Genomic DNA, 24,543 nt, shown 5'->3' with positions numbered 1-24,543 from the left:
TTGCATTCCATGCATTTCGATAGAAATTAAGGATTCTGATACTTCAACAACTCTCAGAAGTAATTTCATGTTTGTAATTTTATTTCAGACAATCATATACACGTTTCTAAATCATTCTAAACATTTTTACAAAAATAAAAAATTTGTATTCGACACTTTTCGATAGAAATTAAGGATTTTGATACTTCAGCAGCTCTCAGAAGTAATTTCAAGTTTGTAATTTTACTTTAGACAAGCAAATACACGTTTCTAAGTCATTCTAAACATTTTTACAAAAATAAAACATTCGCATTCGATAGAAATTAAAGATTCTAATGCTTCAGCAGCTCTCAGAAGTAATTTCACGTTTGTAATCTTACTTTAGTCAAGTAGATACACGTTTCTGAGGTATTAACTAATATTTAAGAGAAAATATTTGACGGCCATCAGTATCAGCCTCGATGCAAGCCTCTCAAGTACGCACTGTTGCACACTTTCTATTACACACGACGTAATCGTGCAGGAATAACGCATTCTAAGACAATCATTTCCTACTTTACGACAGACTTTCATATTTCTCGGTCCTCGATCGTTAAACGCCTTTAAACATTTTTTACTGTTCGAGGAAAAAAAAAGGAAGAAACTCTGCCACGTCTGTTTAGTATTTACAGTCACGTCTCTTTTATTTCCTTCATAAATTCCTCTAAGTTTAAGTTATTCAACCTCGTTGTTTAACGCAATGTGACTTCAATGAACAAGAAGAACAATTTTTCAATATTATTTTCTTTGTTTTTACTTATTAAATTGTTTTTCTTCAATATTATTATTATAAAGTAATTTGTTTACTTTATAATAATAATATCGCATATTTTTTATTTGTTAAATCGTTTTCTGGTAATTGTGGCGAATTTTGATTATATTCAATTGTTTTTTTTCAATATTATTATTTATTACATTATTTTTTTTTAATATTATTATTAAAGTAACATCGCATATTTTTTATTTGTTAAATTGTTTTCTGGCAATTTTGGCGAATTTTGATTATATTCAATTGTTGTTTTTCAATATTATTGTAAAGTAACATCGCATATTTTTTATCCATTAAATTGTTTTCTGGCAATTGTGGCGCGTTTTGATTATATTAAATTGTTTTTTTTTGCAATATTATAATAAAGTAACATCGCATATTTCTTATTTATCAAATTGTTTTTTTTTCAATAATATTATAAAGTAACATCGCATTTTTTATCTGTTAAATTGTTTTCTGGCAATTGTGGCGTATTTTGATTATATTAAATTGCTTTTTTCAATATTATTATAAAGTAACATCACATATTTTTTATTATTATTATAAAGTAACATCGCATAATTTTTATTTATTAAATTGTTTTCTTTTCAATATTATTATAAAGTAACATCGCATATTTTTTATTTGTTAAATTGTTTTCTGGCAATTGTGGCGAATTTTGATTATATTCAATTGTTTTTTTTCAATATTATTGTAAAGTAACATCGCATATTTTTTATTCATTAAATTGTTTTCTGGTAATTGTGGCGAATTTTGATTATATTCAATTGTTTTTTTTCAATATTATTGTAAAGTAACATCGCATATTTTTTATTCATTAAATTGTTTTCTGGTAATTGTGGCGTGTTTTGATTATATTAAATTGTTTTCTTTTCAATATTATTATAAAGTAACATCGCATATTTTTTATTTGTTAAATTGTTTTCTGGCAATTATGGCGAATTTTGTATATATTAAATTATTTTTTTTTCAATATTATTATAAAGTAACATCGCATATTTTATATTTGTTAAATTGTTTTCTGTAAATTGTGGCGCATTTTGATTATATTCAATTGTTGTTTTTCAATATTATTATAAAGTAAGGTCGCATATTTTTTATTTGTTAAATTGTTTTCTGCCAATTGTGGCGAATTTTGATTATATTCAATTGTTTTTTTTCAATATTATTATAAAGTAACATCGCATATTTTTTATTTATTAAATTGTTTTCTGTAAATTGTGGCGCATTTTGATTAAATGTCTGTCTTACGTAAGAGTATATGGAATATGAAATCGAAATTGGAAACGGAATTAGTAGGCAAGAAGACACGCGTCGTTAATGTTATTTACATTATTTAAAACGATTGGATAGCCTTGATAATACTGACGTACATTCACAAAAAGAGGGAATAAAGACAATGTTTATCGAGCTACGAAAAAAGTGTCGCGAGTTGTCTTGCCTGCGTACGATGAGATGCTAAGCGGAATATGACGAACGAAATAGAGTAATTTTCAAGAATTCTGCTGTAATGAAAGCTTTTGCGAAGTAGAAAAATGTTGAGGAATTAAGCTTTAAAGAAAGGTGCTGTAAAGTAGATTTATGTTCGAGAATTCTACTTTAGAAAGAAATATATTGCAAAGTAGAATAATGTTCGAGAATTCTACTTTAGAAAGAAAGATATTGCAAAGTAGAACAATGTTCGAGAACTCTACTTTAAAAAGAAAAATATTGCAAAGTAGAATAATGTTCGAGAATTCTATTTTAAAAAGAAAGATATTGCAAAGTAGAATAATGTTCGAGAATTCTATTTTACAAAGATATTGCAAAGTAGAATAATATTTGAGAATTTTATTTTAGAAAAAAAGATATTGTAAAGTATGATAATATTCGAGAATTCTATATTAGAAAAAAAGATATTGCAAAATAGAATAATATTCGAGAATTCTATTTTACAAAGATATTGCAAAGTAGAATAATATTTGAGAATTCTATTTTAGAAAAAAAGATATTGTAAAGTAGAATAATATTTGAGAATTCTATTTTAGAAAAAAAGATATTGTAAAATAGAATATGATTCGAAAACTCTACTTTAGAAAAAAAGATATTGAAAAGTAGAATAATATTCGAGAATTCTATATTAGAAAAAAAGATATTACAAAGTAGAATAATGTTCGAGAATTCTACTTTAGAAAAAAAACCTATTGCAAAATAGAATAATACTAAAGAATTCTTTTTTGCAAGGAGTTGCAAAACAGAATAATATTAACAAATTTTACTTTAATTAAAGCAGTTGCAAAGTTAAATAATATTGAAAAATTCTACTTTAATGAAAGGAATTGCAAAGTAGAATAATGTTCCAGAATTCAATTTTAGAAAAAAAGATATTGCAAAGTAGAATAATACTAAAGAATTCTACTTTGCAAGGAGTTGTAAAATAGAATAATATTAAGAAAGTCTACTTTAATTAAAGCAGTTGCAAAGTTAAATAATATTGAAAAATTCTACTTTAATTAAAGCAGTTGCAAAGTAGAATACTATTGAAAAATTCTACTTTAATTAAAGCAGTTGCAAAGTAGAATAATATTGAAAAATTCTACTTTAATTAAAGCAGTTGCAAAGTAGAATACTATTGAAAAATTCTACTTTAATTAAAGCAGTTGCAAAGTAGAATACTATTGAAAAATTCTACTTTAATTAAAGCAGTTGCAAAGTAGAATAATATTGAAAAATTCTACTTTGATGAAAGAAATTGCAAAGTAAAATAATATTAAAAAAATTCTACTTTAAAGAAAGATACTGCAAAGTGGAATAATGTTCGAGGATTCTACTTTAGAAAAAAAAATATTGCAAAGTAGAATAATATTCGAGAATTCTACTTTAAAAAGAAAGATATTGCGGAGTAGAACAATATTTGAGAATTCTACTATAAAAAGAAAGATATTGCAAAGTAGAATAATACTAAAAAAATTCTGCTTTGAAAGAAGTTGCTAAATAGAATAATATTACGAAATTCTACTTTAATAAAGGAATTGCAAAGTAGAATAATATTTAAAAATTCTACTGTTTTAAAGAAAGATATTGCAAAGTAGAAAATTCTAATGTAATGAAAGGAGTTGAAAAGTGGAACAATATTAAAAAATTATACTTTAATGATAGGAATTGCAAAGTGCTAATGAAAGGGGTTGCAGTATTACATAAAAGAATTCTACTTTAATGAAAATAGTTGCCAAGTAGGCCAATATTAAAGTATTGTACTTTAAGAAAAGGAGTTGCAAAGAAGAATGATATTAAAAAATTGTACTTTAATAAAAAGAATTGCAAAGTAGACTTATATTAAAAAAACTCTGCTTTTATAAAAGCAGTTTCGAGGTAGAATAATATTAAAAAATTCTACTTTAAAGGAAGATGTTGCAAAGTAGAATAATATTAAAGAATTCTGCTTTAGGGAAAGGAGTTACTTTAATGGAAGGTGTTACAAAATAAAATAATAATTAAAAAAACTACTTTAGTGAAAGAGAGTTAAGAATTATATAAAAGAATTCTACTTTAATAAAAGGAATTGAAAAGTACAATAATATTAAAGAATTCTACTTTATAGAAAAGTGTTGCAAAGTAGAATTATTTAAAACAATTCTGCTTTAATGATAAGAGTTGCAAAGTAAAATAACATTCAAAAATTCTACTTTAAAGGAAGATGTTGCAAAGTAGAATAATATTAAAGAATTCTGCTTTAATGGAAGGAGTTACTTTAATGGAAGGTGTTACAAAATAAAATAATAATTAAAAATTCTACTTTAATCAAAGGGGTTGCAGAATTATATTAAAGAATTCTACTTTAATGTAAGGAATTGCAAATTAAAAGAATATTAAAGAATTCTATTTTAGAAAGAAAGATATTGCAAAATAGAATAATGTTTAAGAATTCTGCTTAAATGGAAGATGGTGCAAAGTAGAATAATATTAAAAAATTCTGCTTTAATGATAGGAGTCACTTTAATGGAAGGTGTTACAAAATAAAATAATAATTAAGAATTCTACTTTAATGAAAGGAATAGCAAAGTACAATAATATTAAAGAATTCTACTTTAAGAAGAAAGATATTGCAAAATAGAATAACGTTAAAGAATTCTACATTAAGAAAAGATGCTGCAGAGTAGAATACTATTCATGAAAAATGTTGCAAAGCGACATTAAGGAATTCCACTTGAACGATAGATTTTGCAATCCTGTAAAAACAACTTTCACCGCGTATCCTGTAAAATAAACCCTACGGAAATCTCGTCATGGTCGAACTAATGGAAAATTATGGTTTAACGAAGACGGTGGAACGGCGGAAATCAGTCTGGTCGCCGTTCTCCTACTTCGTTTATTTATTATTCAAGAAAACGCGATTTACAATCAAACGCCGGAAATGACACGTTAATATATAGTCCACTGTGCCTCCAGTCGTTTCATTATAATTTAAACTTCCATCGTAACGGGCGCATAAATAGCTTTTACGTAGAAGACTTGAACAGCCTTAACAAACTTTTATATCCAATCCATAAAAAAGAAATACATATCATTCATTTTATGTATTTTTAAAACACACAAAATGCATTTAATTTATTTTATATATTTTTAAAACACACAAAATGCATTTAATTTATTTTATATATTTTTAAAACACAGAAAATGCATTTAATCTATTTTATATATTTTTAAAACACACAAAATGCATTCAATGTATTATATGTATTTTTTTCAAAATACACAAATGATTATATAAATTAATTTTACGCATTTCATTAAATTATACAAACTTATTTAAATCATTCTATATACATTTTTAAATTATACAGATATATATATATAATTAATTTTATTTATTTTTTATATGTAACAAAGATATACAATTTATATATATAATTTACTTTTATATCTTTTTATAATTATACCATAAAATGAATATTTTTATAATTGCTACTTTTCATTAGTGTGGAATTTTTTATATATTTTTAAACAAAATTATTAGTATTATTATATGTAAAATAAATTATGTATGTAATTATATTAAATTTATGTAATTTTTAAATTTATTTACATCATATTAAGTTTCATATATAATTTAAATTTAATTATACGTATAATTTATTTTATATATTTTTAAAAATATTTATCTTATTTTATATATATTTTTAGACCATACAAATATATTATATTTTGTTTTTGTTCGACAATTATACAAATATATATAATTGATTTTATTTATTTTTGAAATGTTACAAAGATATACAATTTATATATATATAACTTATTTTATATCTTCTTATAATTATATTATAAAATAAATATATTTTTATGCTTGCTACTTTCCATTAGTGTGGAATTTTTTATATATTTTTAAACAAAATTATTAGTATTATTATATGTAAAATAAATTATATATGTAATTATATTAAATTTATTTACATCATATTAATTTTAATATATAATTTAAATTTAATTATACGTATAATTTACTTTATATATTTTTAAAAAAATTCAAATATATACAATTTATTTTATATATATTTTTAGATCATATAAATAGACAAATATATATTATATTTTGTTTTTGTTGGACAAAACATTAATGAAAATGCGTCAATATGCATAATATATCGACAAAACAGCTTAGAAAAAAATTAATAACGCAATTAAACAGCGCACAAGTTTTTCTAATTCGTTCACCTAACTTTTACAAGGCATTCACTAACGGGCGTCCGTTTAAATTAACTTCAATAAATCCATTTTTCGAGCAAAATAAATATTTTTATAATTGCTACTTTTTATTAGTGTCGAATTCTTTATATATTTTTAAATAAAATTATTAGTAGTATTATTTTATATAAAATAAATTATATATATGTAATTATATTAAATTTATGTAGTTTTTAAATTTATTTAGATCATATTAAGTTTAATATATAATTTAAATTTAATTATACGTATAATTTATTTTATCTATTTTTAAAAATATTTATCTTATTTTATATATATTTTTAGACTATACAAATAAATATATATATATATATTGTTTTTGTTTGACAATTATACAAATATATATATAATTCTTTTTATTTATTTTTAAAATTTTGCAAAGATATATAATTTATTTCATATCTTTTTATAATTATACTCTAAAATAACTATTTTTATAATTACTACTTTTCATTAAAGTAGAATTCTGTACATATTTTTATATAAAATTATTATTTTTTATATGTAATAAATATATTATATGTAATAAATTATATGTAATAAAAAAATTATATATGTATTTATATTAAACTTAAATAATTTTTAAATTTATTTACATCATATTAAATTTAATGTATAATTTATTTTATCTATTTTTAAAAATATTTAATTTATTTTATATACATTTTTAGACCATATAAATAAATAGATAAATAAATAGAAAAATAAATATATATATAATATTTTGTTTTTGTTCATAAAAAATTTTTGTTCGACAATACATTAATGAAAATGTGTCAATATGCATAATGTATCCATAAAACAGCTTACAAAAAAATTAATAATTAATAGTATTAATAATAATTAAATAAGTATTAGTATTAATAATTAATTAAATACTGAATATTCGACATACGTTTTTCTAATTCGTTCACCTAACTTTTACAAGGGATTCACCAACGTGCGTCCGTTTAAATTAACTTCAATGGATCCATTCTTCGAGCAGATTCAACTTTCTACTCCGTCGAAGCTGGGATACATTTTCTTTTGCAATTCGTTCCTGCGAGTCGAACGACGCGCGTAGAACGGCTCTAGGTCGAGAAAAGAATTGCATCATGTTTTATTGATGCCCAAAAGTGGATCCTAAACATCTGGCTGGGGGTATCGTATTTCCTTCGACCGTGAAATATTTTCTTACTTCGCTCTGAGCGATACGTTTCTCGTGAAACTGTTGAAATTACAATTGCTAATCGCGAGATTAACAGAAACGCAAGGATTTCAGCCGACTGAAAAAGCTGAGAGTTCTTATAACACTCGTCGCGAGCCTTAATTTGCAAATGATGACATAAAATGTTATTTTAGATTGCTCAGTCAATGCGAACTGTATTTAAAATGGCTATACGAGACAAGAACCAATGAAATTCGTGAAGGATTTTATTAAAATTAATTCTAGCAAAGCATAGTTTCATAATCAGAGGTAATTATAGGAATTAATTTTAGCAAATATAACATTAGTGCCAGCAATAATGGTTAAACTATTTTTGTAAATTAATTATTTCAATGTAATTGTAATTCAATTTAATTTAATTAATTTAAGGTGAAATAAATATATTGATTTATATGATTATAAATTATTATATATTAAAAAGAAAGATATTGCAAAGTAGAATAATATTCGAGAATTCTACTTTAGAAAAAAAGATTTTTAAAAGTAGAATAATATTCGAGAATTCTATTTTAGAAAGATATTGCAAAGTAGAATAATATTCGAGAATTCTACTTTAGAAAAAAATATATTGCAAAGTAGAACAATATTCGAGAATTCTACTTTAGAAAAAAAGATATTGCAAAGTAGAATAATATTCGAGAATTCTACTTTAGAAAAAAAGATATTGCAAAGTAGAACAATATTCGAGAATTCTACTTTAGAAAAAAAGATATTGCAAAGTAGAATAATATTCGTGAATTCTACTTTAAAAAGAAAGATATTGCAAAGTAGAATAATGTTCGAGAATTCTACTTTAGAAAAAAAGATATTGCAAAGTAGAACAATATTCGAGAATTCTACTTTAGAAAAAAAGATATTGCAAAGTAGAATAATATTCGAGAATTCTACTTTAGAAAGAAAGATATTACAAAGTAAAATAATACAAAAGAATTCTGCTTTCATGAAAGGAGTTGCAAAGTGGAATAGTATTAAATAATTCTATTTTAATGTAAAGAATTACTTTAATCGAAGGTGCTCGAAATAAAATAATAATTAAGAATTCTACTTTAATTAAGGGGATTGCAAAATTATATTAAAGAATTCTTTATGCAAAATACAAAATTACATTAAAATTCTTTATATTGTTTCATTCTGAATAAAATTATACTAAAATACAAAGTTAGATTAAAGAATTTTTCTTTCAATTAGCATAGTTTCAAAGCATAGTTTCATAATTAGAGTTAATTATAGGAATTAATTTATTAATTATAATTCAATTTAATTAAAATAATTTATGGTGAAATAAATATATTAATTTATATAATTATAAATTATTATATATTAAATTGTGAAGGTTTATTTAAAAAGTAGGATTAGATACAATGTTATAAAATTAAAATTAAGTATTAAGGATTAAATGTAAATCATAAATATTTTTAATTTGGAGGCCATATATTTTTATTAGAGAAATTTATGAATTAATTTGATAATGCACGATAAGATGTGCTTAAGCAATTTTTGTGTATTGTTGTTTGTTATTTATTTAGAGCGATTGTAGTCTATATATAGAAATACTTGCAACGAGTTATGGAAAATTGCTGCTTAATTGCAATATCGAGACCAAAATATAAAATTAGTGCCAGCAATAGCGGATAAATTATTTTTGTAAGTTAATTATTTCAATTGAATTATAATTTAATTTAATTAAATTAATTTATGTGATTATAAGTTATTATGTATTAAATTATGAAGGTTTATTTAAAAACTAGGATTAGATAAAATTAAATATTAAGAATTAAATATATATCCTTAAAATTTCGTTAAAATTTTTAAAAAACCGTTAAAATTTTTAATTTGGCGGTCACATATTTTTATTAGAGATGTTTGTGAATTAATTTGATAATGCACGATAAGATGTGCTTAAACAATTTTTGTGTATTGTTGTTTGTTATTTATTTAGAGCGTTTGTAGTGAATTTATAAAAATATTTGTAACGAGTTATGGAAAATTGCTGCTTAATTGCAATATCGGGACCAAAATATAAAATTAGTGCCACAAAACATAAAATAGCGGTTAAACTATTTTTGTAAGTTAATTATTTCAATATAATTATAATTTAATTTAATTAAATTAATTTATGGTGAAATAAATATATTAATTTCTATGATTATAAATTATTATATATTAAATTATGAAGGTTTATTTACAAACTAGGATTAGATAAAATTGTTGTTTGTTATTTATTTAGAGCGTTTGTAATCTATATATAGAAATACTTGCAACGAGTTATGGAAAATTGCTGCTTAATTGCAATATCGAGACCAAGACAATTAATTAAGCAGATATTTCTATGGAATATACGCATGAGCGATAAACGTGAATAAGTGGAGCATGACAATCGCTTTGGATATTGTAATCGACTCGCATGTTGATCAACTGACGACTTCACGATCGTGTTTATGTCAAAATGCGCGTACCAAGAAGTAACTTGACGTTTTTGTTATTAAATGTTCTCCAATATTTATGTTCAGCGTTAATAAAAAAAAAGAAATATTACTTCTTGCAGGAATCCGGCTATTTTAGTGGCTCATAATTACAATAATCATTTTATTTAGAAAAATGCGCGCGTGCTAAGAAATTAAGAAGTAACTTCGTTTGTGTAACACTTATGTTCAATATTAAAAAGAAATCTAAAGAAATTCTGACGTAAAATTGCAATAATTACTTTTTTAATTCATTAATTTTATTTAGATGAACGAATGCATGCTCAGAAACTGAGAAATAACTTGTTGCTCTTGTAATACTTATGCTCAATGTTAAATAAAAAATCTGAAGAGATTGTAGCATAAAATAGCAATAATTACATTTTTAATAATTTTATTTTATTTAGAAGAACGTACGCGTGCTGAGAAACTAAGAAGTAATTTGATGCTTTTGTTATTAAATTTTGCAACATTTATGTTCAATGTTAAACAAAAAATCTAAAGAAATTTTAGCATAAAATAGCAATAATTACTTTTTTAATAAATTAATTTTATTTAGAAGAACGCACGCGTGCTGAGAAACTAAGAAGTAATTTGATGCTTTTGTTATTAAACTCTGTAACATTTACGTTCAATGTTAAACAAAAAAAGGTACTTTTTGTAGAAATCCAGCTATTTTAGTGATCAAAAGAAATTGTAGCACAAAATTGCAATGGTTATTTTTTTAATAAATTTATTTTATTTAGAAGAACGCAGGCGTGCTGAGAAACTAAGAAGTAATTTGATGCTTTTGTTATTAAATTTTGTAACATTTACGTTCAATGTTAAACAAAAAAAGGTACTTTTTGTAGAAATCCAGCTATTTTAGTGATCAAAAGAAATTGTAGCACAAAATTGCAATGGTTATTTTTTTAATAAATTTATTTTATTTAGAAGAACGCACGCGTGCTGAGAAACTAAGAAGTAATTTGATGCTTTTGTTATTAAATTTTGCAACATTTATGTTCAATGTTAAACAAAAAAAGGTACTTTTTGTAGAAATCCAGCTATTTTAGTGATCAAAAGAAATTGTAGCATAAAATTGAAATGGTTATTTTTATAATTAATTTATTTCGTTTAGAAAAGCGCACGGGTGCTGCGAAGCGAGAATTCTCGACAGCAACGTTCATATTTAAAAACCAAGTGCTGCAAAGTAGAACAAAGTTAAAGAATTCTACTTCAACGAAAGGTGTTACAAAATGAAATAGTAATTAAGAATTCAACTTAAAAGAAAGGTGTTGCAAAGTAGAATAATATTAAAGAAATCTACTTTAATGGAAGGTGTTACAAAATAAAACAATGTTCAAGGATTCTACTATAAAAAGGAAGATGTTGCAAAATAGAATAATGTTCAAAAATTCTGCTTAAATGAAAGTAGTTGCAAAGTAGAATAATATTAAAAAAATTCTACTTTAATGCAAGGAGTTGCCAAGTAGAATAATATTTGAGAATTCTACTGTTTTAAAGAAAGATATTGCAAAGTAGAATAATATTAAAGAAATCTACTTTAATGGAAGGTGTTACAAAATAAAACAATGTTCAAGGATTCTACTATAAAAAGGAAGATCTTGCAAAATAGAATAATGTTCAAGAATTCTGCTTAAATGAAAGTAGTTGCAAAGTAGAATAATATTAAAAAAATTCTACTTTAATGAAAGGAGTTGCCAAGTAGAATAATATTTGAGAATTCTACTGTTTTAAAGAAAGATATTGCAAAGTAAAATAATGTTAAAGAATTCTACTTTAATAAAAGGAATTACAAAGTAGAATAATGTTGAAGAATTCTGCTTAAATGGAAGGAGTTGCAAAGTAGAATAATATTAAAAAATTATACTTTAATGAAAAGAGTACCAAGAGTGTCAAGTAGACCAATATAAAAATATTCTACTTTAATAAAAGGAGTTGCAAAGTAAAATAATAATACAAAATTCTACTTTAATGGAAGGTTTTGCAAAGTAGGATAATGTTCAAGAATTCTGCTTTAATGAACGGAGTTGCAAAATGGAATAATGAAGTAGAATTTTTTAACATTATTCTACTTTGCAATATCTTTCTTTCTAAACTAGAATTCTTTAGCATTATTCTGTTTTGCAACTCCTTTCATTATAATAGAATTTTGTATTATTATTTTACTTTGCAACTCCTTTCGTTGTAATAGAATTTTTTATTATTATTTTACTTTGCAACTCCTTTCGTTGTAATAGAATTTTTTATTATTATTTTACTTTGCAACTCCTTTCGTTGTAATAGAATTTTTTATTATTATTTTACTTTGCAACTCCTTTCGTTATAATAAAATTTTTTATTATTATTTTACTTTGCAACATCTTTCTTTAATGTAGAATTCTTAATTATGATATTCTTTTGTAACCCCTTTCATTAACGTAAAATTTATTATATACATTTTAATAAGAATTGAGGATTTTCATATTTCAGCATCATTCATAATTAATCTTGCTTTCCTAATTTTACTTTAGGCAAACATGCATGTGTTTCTATATTATCATAAACATTTTTACCAAAATAGAACATTCACAATTTCAAATATTCCATTTTAATATATACTTCGACAAAGTTAAGGAATAATATTTTCCAGTTTCGAATTTCCTATTTAAATATATGTCGATAAAAATTAAGAACTCATATATTCTTCCTTTCTCAATCCTAAAAACTTTTATAAAAATAGAACATTTACAATTTCAAATTTTCCATTTTAATATATACTTCGAGTAAAATTAAAGACTCATATTTTCCAATTTCGAATTTCCTATTTAAATATATGTCAAAAAAAATTAAGAACTCATATATTCCTTCTTTCTCAATCCTAAAAATTTCTACAAAAACAAAACATTCACAATTTCAAATTTTCCATTTTAATATATACTTCGACAAAAATTAAGGACTAATATCTTCCAGTTTCGAATTTCCTATTTAAATATATGTCGATAAAAATTAAGAACTCATATATTCTTCCTTTCTCAATTCTAAAAATTTCTATAAAAACAGAACATTCACAATTTCAAATTTTCCATTTTAATATATACTTCGAGTAAAATTAAAGACTCATATTTTCCAGTTTCGAATTTCCTATTTAAATATATGTTAAAAAAAAATTAAGAACTCATATATTCTTTCTTTCTCAATCCTAAAAATTTCTACAAAAACAAAACATTCACAATTTCAAATTTTCCATTTTAATATATACTTCGACAAAAATTAAGGACTCATATTTTCTAGTTTCGAATTTCCTATTTAAATATATGTTAAAAAAAAATTAAGAACTCATATATTCTTTCTATGTTTATTATATTCTTCTTTCAGTTCTAAAAATTTGTATAAAAATAGAACATTCCCAATTTGAAATTTTCCATTTAAAAATATAACTCTTCCATTTTCCTCTGTGGTGCAAAGTATAATTCTCGCCGATATGTATGCGAATGTAATAAACATGGCACGTGTTAAATCCCAGCTACGCTAAGAGGTGGCTTACGTTAAACGAGACAATACTCACGCGATCCTTATCGCAAATAATGCCGTTTCTCGCGTTATCACCGAGTACCTTCGAGATGGTAGCCGACATGTTCGAGGAGTCTCCAGTTTCCAGCGAGCGCTGTATCAACCATCAATATCCCACGATCCGGCACACGATGTTATCGTACTTGACCTCGAAGTGGGTCAATGTGGCTCTGTTGCTTCGAGTCTGCCAACAATCACAGGGGTTTTCACTTTTATCGGTGCGCGTCCTGTTCGCACGGTGTTTACCCGTTAAATATACTGCGACGAGTGAGCTACTGCGAGAGTCAGAGGACTAATTAAGTTACAGTTCCCTCGAGAGACGGCAGAGACACGCGAGCAAACGCGAGAGCCGTTCGTAAACGTGCTCGAACTGAGGGGAATCCGGCGTTCTTTCGTACGTGGAATTAAAGAGGCACGTGCGCGCACGATGGCTTCGACTTCTGATGTTTGTTTGACCGCGTACTAAAGCGGAATAGCTCTAAGCGAGTCGAGGTAAGTTTGCTAGACCGATCATGCAAGCCGATCTATCCCTCCTTCGTTTTACTGTGATTTATAGAGGCGCGTATGTCGGGTGCTGGACAAGTTACTCTTGGTTTGATTGAAGCTTTTGTATGCAAGCATTTCTATGGAAATGGTCAGTGGAACGAAAGATGAAAGGCGACTTGCGGTTTGGTGGAGGCTGAGCAAGCGTCGCTTCCGGTGGATCTTGCGAAATATAAGGAGGAAGTGGGTATTGGGTTCGTTTGGGTTTAAGTGAGATTTTTTTAATGTTTAAGAAAGGTGTTGCAAGGTAGAAGAAGATAATTTTGGAGAACTCTATTTTACTTTTAAGAAAGGTGTTTTACTTTGAAGAAAGGTGTTGCAAAGTAGAATAGGATAATTTTGGAGAACTCTATTTTACTTTTAAGAAAGGTGTTTTACTTTGAAGAAAGATGTTGCAAAGTAGAATAGGATAATTTTGGATAGCTCTATTTCACTTTCAAGAAAGGTGTTGCAAAGTAGAATAGGATAATTTTGGAGAATTCTACTTTACTTTAAAGAAAGGTGTTGCAAAGTAGAATAGGATAATTTTGGAGAATTCTAGTTTACTTTAAAGAAAGGTGTTGCAAAGTAGAATAGGATAATTTTGAAGAACTCTATTTTACTTTGAAGAAAGGTGTTGCAAAGTAGAATAGGATAATTTTGGAGAACTCTATTTTACTTTGAAGAAAGATGTTGTAAAGTAGAATAGAATAATTTTGGATAACTCTATTTCACTTTCAAGAAAGGTGTTGCAAAGTAGAATAGGATAATTTTGGAGAACTCTATTTTACTTTGAAGAAAGGTGTTGCAAAGTAGAATAATGTTCAAAAATTCTACATTAGACAGAAACATAGTGCAAAATAGAATAATGCTAAAGAATTTTTCTTTGGAAAGTAGAATAATATTAAAGAATTCTACTTTAATGAAAGGTGTTGCAAAACAAAATAATCTTAGAGAATTCTGCTTTATAAACAAAGATGTTACAAAGTAAAATAATGCTACAAAATTCTACTTTAATCAAAGAAGTTGTAAAGTAGAATAATATCAAAAAATTATACTTTAATTAAAAAATGCAAAGTAGAACTATATTAAAATATTCTACTTTAATAGAAAGAGTTGCACAGTAGAATAATATAAAAAAATTCTACTTCAATAAAAAGAGTTGTAAAGTAGAACAATATTAAAAAATTCTACTTTAATAAAAGGAATTGCAAAGTAGAATAATGTTAAAGGATTCTAATGTAATGAAAGGAGTTGCAATGTAGAATAATATTAAAAAATTGTACTTTAATAAAAGGAGTTGCAAGGTAGAATAATATTAAAGGATTCTACTTTGATGAATTGCAACACTTTTCATTAAAGTAGAACTCTTTAATATAATTTTGCAATACCTTTCATCAAAGTAGAATTCTTCTAGTAGCATTATTCTACTTTGCAATATCTTTCTTCAAAGTAGAAATATTTTTTAGCATTATTTTACTTTGCAACACCTTTCATATTGAAATTAGATAAGCTACTTATTTCTATCATCTTTAGTATTTGATTGTAATTTTGGTGGAAGCACAACTTCCTTATTGCAACGCCTGCATAAAGCTTCAAACAAACAGAAACAAATAAATAAATAGATATATACATGTATATGTACAATTAATTGTTTTATAATGATAAATAATAAATAAAATAATATAATTGTTGTCTGAAACGTACGTGCAATAATAATTAGAATAGTAAAATTCTAATTATTATTTATAATTATTAATTAAATAATTGTACATATATATATATATATTTATTCATTTATTTATTTATTTATTTTTTATTTGACGTTTATGGAGCGTTATATTATCAGCAAATTTAATCACACGTCTCTGAAATAAAAATACACGTACCGCTTTAAAAAAAATAGAAAAAAAGAAAATAAAAGATGTATACGAATTGTATAATAATTTTAAAACGAAGTTGAAAATTGATAATTCAAAAGAATTAGGATTTTATTGCCTCTTTGGTTTCACTTCAATCAAATACGACGAAATGATGGATTTACTTTCGCAGAATAGATTTTGGTGGCACATTTGATAAAAGAAAGGAAGAAAAAATGTTCAGAAGAAGCGCGAGAAAAGAAAGGCTGTAGATTTGAAATTAATTTACACCTGCGAGCGGTGTAATTTATTTTAACGAGTATTAAATTGAATTTCAAATTGATTCGCTAGTGCAATATGCTGAGTTGTAATACGCAGATTGCAATTATAGTTTTTTATCTCGTTAAGAGATACGTTGTTCAGCGAATTGTTTAACAAAAATTAGAGTGTATCATTGAACGTGACCTAAAAACGATTAGCACACACGTACGCTGCACTAGCGTTTGAAATTTCTGATCTGTCCTGCTTTCTCTCGCGATTATTTCCGGTACGTAAGTGTGTTCTCACTTTAAGCGTTAACGGATCATTATGAATGAATGCTCTATGCTCGTTCTACATATATTTTTTAACCAGTGTTGTGGACACTAACCGCTTGACATTTTTTTTTAAATATTCATTGCAATATTAATACGTATATACATCAGAATCTTGATTAAGAAATGGTGGATTTATATATATTTATATCTGATTTATTAACAGTAGGTTTACCAAGAGGTGATTTTGACCTATTTGAGAAAACTTAACTAAGCACTAATAATTTAAATAAGTTGGTGCTTAACTAAGTACTAGTAACTTAAGTAAGTTAGTACTTAACTAGGTACTAATAATTTAAATAAGTTAGTATTTAACTAAGTACTAGTAACTTAAATAAGTTAGTGCTTAACTAAGTTTTAGTAACTTAAGTAAATTAGTACTTAACTAACTCATTAACTTTCTTCAAAAGAAATTATACAGAATTCTACTTTCAAGAAAGATGTTGCAAGGTAAAATAATGTTCAAGAATTCTACTTTAAAAAGAAAGATATTCCAAATTAGAGTAATGTTAAGGAATTCTAGTTTAATGAAAGGAGTTGGAAAATAGAATAGTATTAAAAAATTCTACTTTGAAGAAAGGTATTGCAAAGTAAAATAATATTAAGGAATTACAGTTTAATAAAAGGTGTTACGAAACAAAGTAATAATTAAGAACTCTACTTTAAAGAAATGTATTACAAAGCAGAATAATATTAAAGAATTCTACTTTAAAAAAAGCTGCTGCAAAGTAGAATAATATTAAAGAATTGTAGTTCAATAAAAAGCGTCAAAAAACAAAATAATAATTAAGAGCTCTAGTTTAAAGAAATGTATTACAAAGCAGAATAATATTAAAGAATTGTAGTTTAATAAAAAGTGTCACAAAACAAAATAATAATTAAGAGCTCTACTTTAAAGAAATGTATTACAAAGCAGAATAATATTACAGAATTCTACTTTAAAGAAAGCTGCTGCAAAGTAGAATAATATTAAAGAATTGTAGTTTAATAAAAAGTGTCACAAAACAAAATAATAATTAAGAGCTCTACTTTAAAGAAATGTATTACAAAGCAGAATAATATTACAGAATTCTACTTTAAAGAAAGGTGTTGCAAAGTAGAATAATATTAAGGATTTACAGTTTAATAAAAGGTGTTGCAAAATAAAACAATAATTAAGAATTCTACTTTAAAGAAATATGTTTCAAAGCAGAATAATGTTAAAAACATTCTACATTAGAAAGAAAGATATTGCAAAATAGAATAATGCTAAAGAATTCTGCTTTAATGAAAGGTGTTGCAAAGTAGAATAATATTAAAGAATTGTAGTTTAATAAAAAGTGTCAAAAAACAAAATAATAATTAAGAGCTCTACTTTAAAGAAATGTATTACAAAGCAGAATAATATTACAGAATTCTACTTTAAAGAAAGGTGTGGCAAAGTAGAATAATATTAAGGAATTATAGTTTAACAAAAGGTGTTGCAAAATAAAACAATAATTAAGAATTCTACTTTAAAGAAATATGATGCAAAGCAGAATAATGTTAAAAACATTCTACATTAGAAAGAAAGATATTGCAAAATAGAATAATGCTAAAGAATTCTGCTTTAATGAAAGGTGTTGCAAAGTAGAATAATATTAAAGAATTGTAGTTTAATAAAAAGTGTCGCAAAACAAAATAATAATTAGGTATTCTACTTTAAAGAAATATGTTGCAAGGTAAAATAATGTTCAAGGATTCTACTGTAGAAAGAAAGATATTGCAAAATAGAATAATGCTAAAGAATTCTGCTTTAGAGAAAAGTATTACAAATTATAATAACATTAAAGAATTATAGTTTAATAAAGTGTATTGCAAAACAAAATAATAATTTAGAATTCCACTTTAAAGAAATGTGTTTCAAAGCAGAACAATGTAAAAAAATTCTACATTTGAAAGGAAGATATTGCAATATAAAATAATGCTAAAAAATTTTACATTAATGACAGGAGTTGGAAAGTAGAATAATATTAAAGAATTCTACTTTAATGAAAGCAGTTACAAAATAGAATAATGAAGAAGAATTTCTTAATATTATTCTACTTTTCAACTGTGTTTACCAAGAGGTCATTTTGACCCATCTAAGAATACTTTTCATTAATTTTCATCAAGAAAATTATCCCCGTATTTTATCAGAATATTTTATTTAGATTAGAGATTAGATTTGCGTTTGTACGTCTTATAAATGTAAGTAAAAATTAATTAAAATATTCTCAGAAAATACTTCTATTTATTCTATTTATTCTTATTTATTTTAATTGTTCTTTTAATTCTCAGAAAAATTTTCTCAGAGGGGTCAAAATGATCCCTTGGTAAACCCAGTGTTAAATTAAGTAGTTGTTGTATATTTATATACACTTATGTAAAATCGATTGCATTTAAATATGATCTGTAAACATAATTACTATTTTTATGTAATATGTAATATTTTTAAATTACATATTATTATACTATTTTTATTATTTTATTATCTATTATATTATTTTTATATTATTTATAGTTTTATATTTAATATTTTTTTGTAATATATAATAATTTTTAAATATAGAAAAAGCTGTAAAATACACATATTTTTGTTCCACCAGAGTATAGGCACTGTAGAACTGCAGCATCCTCTATTTAAACTTGATATTATCAATGACATTTAATATAACAAATCCTTTTTTCTTTATTTCTTTCTAAAATTAAGATTTTTTTTATTTATTCTTTAAAAAATATCGAGAGTACTGAGATAAGTTTAATTTAAATATTAGTTCCTTCAAGAAATGATAATTCTTTCCAGTGGAGGCTACAGTGTTTGTAAAATTCTTATCCTTTTCAGAGAAACTGATAATTTTTTCCAAAAAAAGTGATAATACTACAGATTGCATTTATAAATTTATAGAATACTTAAAACTGAGTGTATTTTACAGAATAGGTATTTTATTTATCAAATAATCAAAAAAATTGTCAAAACATCTCAAGGACAATGCTACAATATTTAGAAAGCAGTGATTATTAGCTGAAAAAAAATATTATCAGTACTGTTTTTTGTTTCCATTGTTAGAAGATACTGCAGTGAATAGTTCTCCAACAGATTTCAACCCTTTTCCATTTAAAACGATTGTAATTTCAAAGAATTCAGTATTTCAATTTTTCATCTGTATTATTTTGTATTTTCCTTGAAAAACTGAAGATCTTTTAGTTAATTGTTTAAAAAATATCAAGATTGTTATGCTGCTTTTAATTTAAATATCAGTTCTTCTAAGAAATGATAGTTCTTTCCAGTGGCTGCTCGAATATTGGCATTGAGGAACTTATAACGAGCCCTTTTTCCTTTAATTCTTTCTTTACGCTTCTACAATAGCGTACAATAGTTACTTATGTAGTACTTAAGATAGTAACTTAAGTAATAACTTAGTACTTTAATATAAGATAGTTAATTCGAAATAATTCAATTTTAATGAAAGATAGTAAATTACTTACGTAGTACTCAAGATAGTAACTTAAGTAATAACTTAGTACTTTAATGTAAGATAGTTAATTCAAATTGTTCAAATTTAATGTGGGATAGTAAATTACTTATGTAGTACTTAAGTAATAACTTAATACTTAAGATAGTAACTTAACACATTGCTGACTGGTTACAAGTTAACTCGTGTTTTCGTGGCCAAGCATTGCTGACCATCCACGTGTAAACTCTTCAGAAGCTTTTTTCCGCATCTTTATTGTTTTCACGGCGCACTGTTGGAAATCTTGTAGTGTAATTATTTGCTCTGCATACCTCGAGTTGTATTTCGCTTATAAGACCCGCCAAGACTCGATATAATTGCAAAACTTGTGATGTACCATTGCACGTAAGTGATTGTTATACTTTTTATCATACGAAAAAGAAATATTAAGAGTTGAATAATAAATAAAATTTATTGAAGTTTATTCACATTGTTTTACTTCCACATCCGCTTTCAAAGCAATAGCCAGGCACATGAGGGAGATTTTCAGAAAAGTTGCTGGTCAGCAATGTGTTAAGCTTAACATCCTTCAGTTTAAAAAAAGAGATTCAAAAATCTTTGTATGAAACCTTTGCGCTTCGCATTTTTAGCGGCGTGGCGTTTAAATGTGACGCGCATGCGCGTGTAGGAAGAATGCTGCGCGCATGCGCGCGACGCTGCGAGAGAGGGAAAGCACAGACGCGCCAGCAGTACCGACCCTGGCGTCCTAGTAAGAGGGTGGTATTTTTTTACCTCGCGCTAAAAAAACCTAAACGCGTAAGTTTCTGAATAAATTTTCTTTCTCTACATATTTGTTTCCTTTTATACAACTATAAAACGAAGTCTCAGACATTCTCTGTAGCAGCAGTCGCCATTGGTTTCGATTAATTGTTGTACAGAAATTTATGGTAGCAGACTAAAACTTTGGAAACAAAGTTTTTACACAACTATAAAATGAAGTCTCTGACATTCTCTGTAACAGCAGTCGCCATTAGTTTCGATTAATTGTTGTACAGAAATTTATGGTAGCAGACTAGAACTTTGGAAACAAAGTTTCTTAAGGAGTTTGTTTCATCGATTTTTTTTTCTTTTTGCTAAGCTCTAATTATTGTGTAATAATTGTATGTGCAGATTCACTTATCTGGATACAAAGGAATTTTTCAACAACTCTGCAGTACAATAAAAATAAGACACCCATTTGCGTAATTCGAAGAAGTGGAAAACTGGCTCGCATCGCAAAAATTTAATATTGCAATAATAGTCTGTTTTTGTAAGCTTGATTTCTTCGTTATTATTAAAATTGCAACCCTCCATTCTCTTAAAAACTTTTTTATGAATTTAAAAGACAGAAAAAAACTTAGTATGGAAACTTTCTCGTTTAGAATAATTGTAATTTAAAAGAATTCAGTGTACAAATATTTCATTTGTATTATTATGCATTTCTTTTAGAAAATGATGATCTCTTTGCTAATTCTTTAAAAAATATCGAGATCACTTTTTTTAGAAGTATTTTTCTAGGTAAAGTTTTTACGAAAATAAAGAAATAGAGAAATACTTGAATTCATAAGGAAAATTCCATGTATATGTGAACTCATAATGCAAACGAATTAATCTCTTGACTATTACTGAAACATTTTAAGTTTTACTTTAGAGAATAAACTACTTTGCTCGAGTAGTATAGGCAGCCAGTATAGTCAGACGCCAGTACTATAGCCAAGCAATATAATATGGTTCTTCTTTTATTTTTCTTCTTGTAACACCTATAACTGAAAGAAGAATCAATTGGTTATCCAACATTTTATTTTTTTCTAATAAATTGCAAATCTATACGTGAATAATATAATGTAATAGAATTGAATAACCTTAAGAAAATTTGAAATTCCCGCGCACTGTACAGGTCGTACTATGTTATCGACTTTTATTTTTCTTCTTGTAATACCTATGACTGAAAAAAGAATTGATTAACTATCCAACATCTCACTTTTTCTAATAAATTACAAATATATACGCGAAAAATATAATATAATATTATTTGAATAACCTTAAGAAGGTTTGAAATTCCCTCGCATTGAAGACGCCAGTAGTATAGCCAAGCAATGTAATATGGTTCTTCTTTCATTTTTCTTCTTGTAACACCCATAACTAAAAGAAGAATGAATAAATTATCCAACATTTCATTTTTTCCTCATAAATTGCAAATCTATATACGTAAATAATATAATATAATAGATTTGAGTAACCTTAAGAAAATTTGAAATTCCCGCGCACTGTACAAGTCGTACTATGTTATCGACTTTTATTTTTCTTCTTGCGATACCTATGACTGAAAAAAGAATTAATTAACTAATTCAACATCTTACTCTTTCTAATAAATTGCAAATCTATACGTAAATAATATAATAACCTTAAGAAAATTTGAAATTCCCGCGCACTGTACAGGTCGTACTATGTTATCGACTTTTATTTTTCTTCTTGCGATACCTATAACTAAAAAAAAAAATAATTAACTATTCAACGTCTTACTTTTTCTAATAAATTGCAAATTTATACGTGAATAATATAATAACCTTAAGAAAATTTGAAATTCCCGCGCACTGTACAGGTCGTACTATGTTATCGACTTTTATTTTTCTTCTTGCGATACCTATGACTGAAAAAAGAATTAATTAACTAATTCAACATCTTACTCTTTCTAATAAATTGCAAATCTATACGTAAATAATATAATAACCTTAAGAAAATTTGAAATTCCCGCGCACTGTACAGGTCGTACTATGTTATCGACTTTTATTTTTCTTCTTGCGATACCTATAACTAAAAAAAAAAATAATTAACTATTCAACGTCTTACTTTTTCTAATAAATTGCAAATTTATACGTGAATAATATAATAACCTTAAGAAAATTTGAAATTCCCGCGCACTGTACAGGTCGTACTATGTTATCGACTTTTATTTTTCTTCTTGCGATACCTATGACTGAAAAAAGAATTAATTAACTAATTCAACATCTTACTCTTTCTAATAAATTGCAAATCTATACGTAAATAATATAATAACCTTAAGAAGGTTTAAAATTCCCGCGCACTGTACAGGTCGTACTATGTTAACGACTTTTATTTTTCTTCTTGCGATACCTATAACTGAAAAAAAAAATTAATTAACTATTCAACGTCTTACTTTTTCTAATAAATTGCAAATTTATACGTGAATAATATAATAACCTTAAGAAAATTTGAAATTCCCGCGCACTGTACAGGTCGTACTATGTTATCGACTTTTATTTTTCTTCTTGCGATACCTATAACTAAAAAAAAAATTAAGTAACTATTCAACGTCTTACTTTTTCTAATAAATTGCAAATCTATACGTGAATAATATAATGTAATAGAATTGAGTAACCTTAAGAAAATTTGAAATTCCCGCGCACTGAACTGGTCGTACTACGTTATCGACACTGAAAATTACAAACTACTTATCGACTGTGCACTGGTAACAAACAGTGCTACGATTGATTGTCGTAGCAACTGGCATTGCGAGTATAATTTCTAGCTCAGACTTTAATTTTTGCAACAATTAATTTAACAAGATGTTTTTTAAATAACCTAGAAGTTTATTAAGTATTCAGTGACGAACCACGAAAATTGGTAATGTAACAAAATTATCGATTTCTTATCTGTTTACATAGCCTCGTATATGTACAATAAAGATCCCAAACCCAATCTAAACAGGGAACTAGGTTCAAATTCCATATAAAATAACGATTATCTACTTTGATTCGAGAAATCAAGGTGCAAAGTGTAAAGCGAAAGCTGCTCGTGCCATTGAACACTGCAACGGAGGCTAATCGGTCAGAAAGATGCTCAAGTTTTTGGTATAACCAGTTATTTATCTAAAAAGAATCTACTTCTGAAATAACACTGTAAAATCCTGTGTAATGTTATATTTTTAGCTAACTTTCAGCATTGGAGTTTACGCCGGCATGTACATTACCCAGAACTACGAGGTACGTTTCAAAATCACGGTATCTTACAAAGTATCGTGCGTTAATTAACGTTCGGCGTAATTCGTTTCAGGTGCCACGCGTGGACGAGCCCTCTAAAATAATAGAACGGATAAAGGAATTTGCGGACGAATATAAAAAGAAGTAACCGAGTCAGCGACAATTTTACGTAACGATTATGTTTGCAGATTATGTTTTAATGCAATCGACTGTACATAAGTGTATGTAAACATGTAATAATTTTTTTAATTTTACTTTAATAAAACATTTTGCATAATGTGAACGATTTCATAATCTGAACGAGAAAGTAAAATGTGTCTAAATTTACAGCAGAAATTAGTG

At 25.7% G+C, this 24,543-nt stretch overlaps 2 protein-coding genes across 2 annotated transcripts in view; one reads left to right on the top strand and one right to left on the bottom strand.

The window, feature by feature from the left end:
• The window catches only part of Fatp1 (Fatty acid transport protein 1), a 107,730-nt gene extending 93,916 nt beyond the window's left edge, over positions 1–13,814 (bottom strand). Inside the window, exon 1 of the mRNA XM_076906831.1 lies at positions 13,731–13,814. Within this exon, the coding sequence (XP_076762946.1) occupies positions 13,731–13,799 (69 nt within the window). The 5' untranslated portion in view covers positions 13,800–13,814. The remainder of the gene's footprint in view (positions 1–13,730) is intronic.
• A 10,321-nt stretch (positions 13,815–24,135) lies between these two features.
• On the top strand, positions 24,136–24,538 carry LOC143430520 (short transmembrane mitochondrial protein 1-like). Its single transcript, XM_076906835.1, is given in 2 exon segments — positions 24,136–24,204; positions 24,275–24,538. Coding segments are annotated over 2 exon segments (144 nt in total). The 3' UTR covers positions 24,350–24,538.
• Positions 24,539–24,543: the final 5 nt, after the last annotated feature.

Source organism: Xylocopa sonorina, chromosome 14 (genome assembly GCF_050948175.1).
Source record: "Xylocopa sonorina isolate GNS202 chromosome 14, iyXylSono1_principal, whole genome shotgun sequence".
Taxonomy (NCBI): Eukaryota; Metazoa; Arthropoda; class Insecta; order Hymenoptera; family Apidae; genus Xylocopa; species Xylocopa sonorina.
This window is presented reverse-complemented; position numbering and strand designations above follow the sequence as displayed.